General features: G+C 45.5%; 1 protein-coding gene across 1 annotated transcript in view; it reads left to right on the top strand.

The window, feature by feature from the left end:
• Positions 1 to 1,031: 1,031 nt before the first annotated feature.
• Positions 1,032 to 4,608, top strand: part of enpep (glutamyl aminopeptidase) — a 42,605-nt gene continuing 39,028 nt past the window's right edge. The window contains exons 1-2 of the mRNA XM_074692433.1: positions 1,032 to 1,666; positions 3,388 to 3,529. Of these exons, the coding sequence (XP_074548534.1) occupies positions 1,032 to 1,666; positions 3,388 to 3,529 (777 nt within the window). The remainder of the gene's footprint in view (positions 1,667 to 3,387; positions 3,530 to 4,608) is intronic.

Raw genomic sequence — 4,608 nt, forward strand, 5'->3', positions numbered from 1 at the left:
CTAATGCCTGCTGTAAGCCAGCTGATGTAAGAACTTTACATCAGAGGCCAATCTCAAAATCAAATTTAACAAACCTCACGGATGTGTGCTTCCATCGTTTTTGTTGGATTGACCTGGAGGTAATGCACTGACCAATTAATTTTCAGACGTCATTGGCTAGATCCCCCAAAAGTTTTGTGAGATCTGGAAAAAAAAATCTTCTTTTTTGTTTTTCTACCATGTCCCCTCTGGGGCTAGGTGAATAACAAATGGGACTCAATCAATCCCTTTTCATACACAACAGTGGAAACACAAAGTGCTTGTCAAAAAGGAAAAAAGAAGTGAATAAAAATTGATGGAGAAAAATAAGTGACCCAACAACCCCACATAAATACACACATCAACCCTCCATCCCCAACACACCAACCCACACCCCCTAGAGCACAAGGAAAGGCACATCATTAAAATCTGTGCAGGTGAACTGAAGTGGGACTGTTTGCCCAAAAATGTCTTCTTGTTGCATCACTTTCTTTGTTGACCAGCAAAAACAGGCACAGTCGTGTCCAAAAAACACACTCCTTCTCTCCCTCTCCCTCTTTCCCTGTTCACTGTGAGCAGGAAAGCTTCCAACAACAACAAGCCTACAGTCAAATCACTGGGATAAAGGTGGCTTATGTTACTGTCAGCAGCAGGCATGGTCTGTTCTCCTCCATGTCACAGGAAACACCTGGTGGTGTGACTGAAGCACAGCACGTTGAGCCCTAGCCATTGATTTACTGGCTGATTGTTGATGTTTAACATCAGGGGGCGTGTTAGCTCAGAGGACAGAATAAATCTCTGGATCCGTTAAAGTCTCTCTGTTGGCAGACTGTTCCTTCTCCTCACCTCTCCTCCTCCTGGCTCTCTCCACCCCTCAGAGGCAAGCTTGTGATCAGCTCACACAGCTAATCTCAACAGAGTCAGAGCGAAATCCTGCAGCCCAGACTTTGGGTCAGCTGAGAGGGGAAGTTGGGATTTAGTCTGCAAAAGTTTTTCAGGGTTTGGGAGCCATCATGGTGGAGAGCATGGACCTGGAGAGGCTGGAGAAGCAGGAAAAGCATTATTGCATCCGCACTAAGCATGTGGCCATCATCTGTGGGTTACTGGTAGTGTGCTCTTTGGCAGTGGGCCTGGGGGTGGGTCTCTCTGGGTCGGAAACCACCCCACCTCCAGCCCCCTCCACAGCTGAGCCCACACAGCCCCCAGTGCCTGACAGGGGCCCCTGCTTGCCATCCACCGACTCCAGTGGAGACTGGAGAAACTTCCGTCTGCCCGAGTATGTGGAGCCAGTCCACTACGACCTCCACCTGGAGCCCAACCTCGACGATGACACCTACACCGGCACCGTGGACATTCACCTGAAGGTCACTAAGGCTACTCGCCACCTGTGGCTTCACATCCGGCAGACCTTCGTCAGCGCTGAACCTCGGCTGACCAAACAATCCAGCCAGGGGGGCCAGAGGGCGGTGGGGGTGAAGAGCTGCTTTGAGTATAAGCAACATGAGTATGTGGTGGTGGAGGCCACTGAAGATCTGTCCATCACTGGACCAGAAGAGGTTTATATACTCACCCTGGACTTTCAGGGCTGGCTCAACGGCTCCGTAGTGGGTTTCTACAGAGTCATCTACACCGAGGAAGGGGTGGAAAAGTAAGTTACTGATGTGATCGTGGGAATACGTGGGAATACGTGGGAATAAATACAGTAAGGACACTGTGGATGATTTTACAGTACCTGATTAGCACCTTGCTGTGAATGAAATGATCCACAGCAGCCTTTTTACTGTGCACGAAAGATGTGATCTTTATGATGTGCTGTCATGCAGTTCTGAAGCATTTTGCTGTATTTCTAAAGCTGTCATGTAACCAGTGACATGTATCGTGTATGTTGGGGCATCTTGAAACAAGCTTGAATAGAAATGATGTCAAACAGTGTGGTTGTAGGGAGTCGATTGACAGGTCTACTTCATTCCTGTTTCCACCCACACTTTAACTCTTGGCACTTCAACATGATAACATGACCGATCAGCTGTGTTCTTCTGCTGCCTTCAGAGCCGGTCTGATCCATGACTTAATCCACATGTGTGCTCACCTATCAGGCTGCTGATTGGCTCTCTGCTGTGTGAATCTTTGGGTGGGAGGAAAGTCTGCCAGTGGCGCTCCCTCTCACTGCATGTTTCTTGCCTTGAACTGAGGGTGTGATATTCTGTCATTGTCCTATGAAAAAATGAATCATGTCTAATTCATCCTTCCAAAACACTGATGTGTTTTAATCTAGTTTTTAAAGGAAAGCACTTCTTTGGATCTTCTAAGGTGCTGTAGGAAGACACCAGGCTGATGTTTTGGTGGTCTGTATCTTGGTCTGGCTTTGTCATTAACCTGTGATGTAACAGTTGTGGTTTTATTCTCCTGAATAAATCACACAGGCTGACAGCCAGGAATGACAACAGGATGTTTTTTTATGCTTAATCAAGGACTAATTAAAGCACAAAGGTTACTGTTACATGAAGCACATTAATGACCCTCTCCTGTTGTTCTGTGGCTTTTCTCTTGAGAGAAAAGCCACAGAACAACAGGAAAGCTCTGGGAAACGTTGCTAAGTGACCTGTGTTCATCACATCACTTGGAGCTGTTTCCTCTTTGGCTCTGAGTAGTACACCTTGTGCCAGGTTCATGCATGTCATTCCCCGCTCTCTTCTCCTTCCTTGACTGTTTTCCATCCAAAGACACAAAGCTTGCAAAAAAGAGAAAATACACTGCTCCTCCTCCGTCTTCTCAGCTCCAGCTGGATGTGCACCAGCTTCCTCAAAGCCAAGTTTGGAGGTAATTTTTGTTTCAGGATGAAGTTCATACTCCACCAACAGTTCAGGGTTTGAGTTAAACAAGCTGTCAGGACATCCCCTGACTTCACTTGATACAGAGCGTTGTCCATTGGGCTCCATGGAGAGCAGTTGTGCTTGTGATGATGGATTCTCTCTGTGACACGTAAAGGCTGCAGAGACAAATGACTGGAACATCAAACAGAGAAATCTCAGAAAGCTCTCCTAACAGAGCTGTGTGCTCCGTCTGGGGGCGGGTTCAGAAGTGACATTAATTCAAGTCATGTTGCACATCATTGTGGAGTTATAATAAACCATAAGACTTAACAGAGTTGAATGCAGTAGTTAGGGTTTGAGTGAAGGTCTTTACCCTCATAGTAAACAGCCCCCTGGCTGAGTTTTAAGGGGTTACCTGTTCTCAGGGAAGAAGATCTCCACACCTGGCTCTATGGGAAATGACAGAGGAGTAATATCAGATGGTCTCTACCAGAAACTGTGTACAGTAATTATGTGAGGAGGTCAAACATGAGACATCTTTTCTTTTCATCTGTAGAAAGATTGCTGCGACCGATCACGAGCCAACAGATGCTCGAAAGTCCTTCCCCTGCTTCGATGAGCCCAACAAGAAGGCCACCTACAAAGTCTCTATCACTCACGATAAGGACTATCAAGCTCTGTCCAACATGCCGCCAGAGGTAAGACTCAACATGTTCAGAATTAATAACTGATGAGTCCATCCTGCATTATGATCCAGCTCCTACCACTACGTTTAGCTTCCATCAGTCAGACAAGTGAGCGAACTGTAAGCACTATGAGCAGGATGGACATGTCAGAGGATTTCATGCTCGGTGGTCAGAACCAGACCCAGATCTCTATGGAAGACTGACAAAATTCTGACAGGACAGTGACCCTTTCAGGAGCTGTGTCTTGGAGGGAAGAGTGACTGTGCTAACTGGGGACCTTCGGCCAAATGTGTCAGTATTAGTTGCTGTTACAGCAGCTTGATGAAACACAGAGTCCTTATGAATGAATGCATCCAAATTCATTTTTGATCATACAGTAAAAATAAACCCATCAGACTTGTCTTTAAATACAAAATATAGGCACTTTGGAGAGGCACACATTACACGTTTGCATTTTGTACTTTTGAATTCAAGGAATAAAGAGGGTTGAATTTTCAAATAGGTTAAATACAATTTCAAAACACCAAAGTTCCTGGCCCCTGAGTTTCTCACTGCTTTTGGAAAGTCTCTTTTCTTGATAAATGCCTGATCCTAATCCACACTTTAAAATGAGATTATCAACGTCAATATATGTTATTCCTAAATGCTACTTCTCAGCTCCCTGATCGGGTCAGCAGGATCTGGTTGTCTTACGGCACGTCTAGGTCTCCATGACAATACCACGCGCCTTGTGAAGTTTAGTAAAGAGAAGAGAGATCTGTGTTTTTCTCTGCTGAAAACAATTTCTGTGATTATTGTTGTAGTGATGGTGGACACTGGAGCCTAACTGTCAGACAGAAAAAGGACAGAAGAGCAGGAGAAAAAGAAACAGGAGAGAGATAGGGCATGAGCTAAGGCACTTGTGTCAAACTCAAGGCCCATGGCCCGCCATGTAATTTTATGTGGCCCGCAATAGCTTAAAAGGTCTGAATGTTTTATAATAGATACGTCAAAACGGTGCAATGACCATAAACTACATTTTGCATAATATCTACTGATTATGTTACCCACAAAGTGACAGCATCCCACCACGAGATTACAGTGTTTTCACA

This window comes from Halichoeres trimaculatus, unplaced genomic scaffold, assembly GCF_033239565.1.
Source record: "Halichoeres trimaculatus isolate MK-OKI-2021-1 unplaced genomic scaffold, fHalTri1.1 fHalTri1_scaffold_17, whole genome shotgun sequence".
Taxonomy (NCBI): Eukaryota; Metazoa; Chordata; class Actinopteri; order Labriformes; family Labridae; genus Halichoeres; species Halichoeres trimaculatus.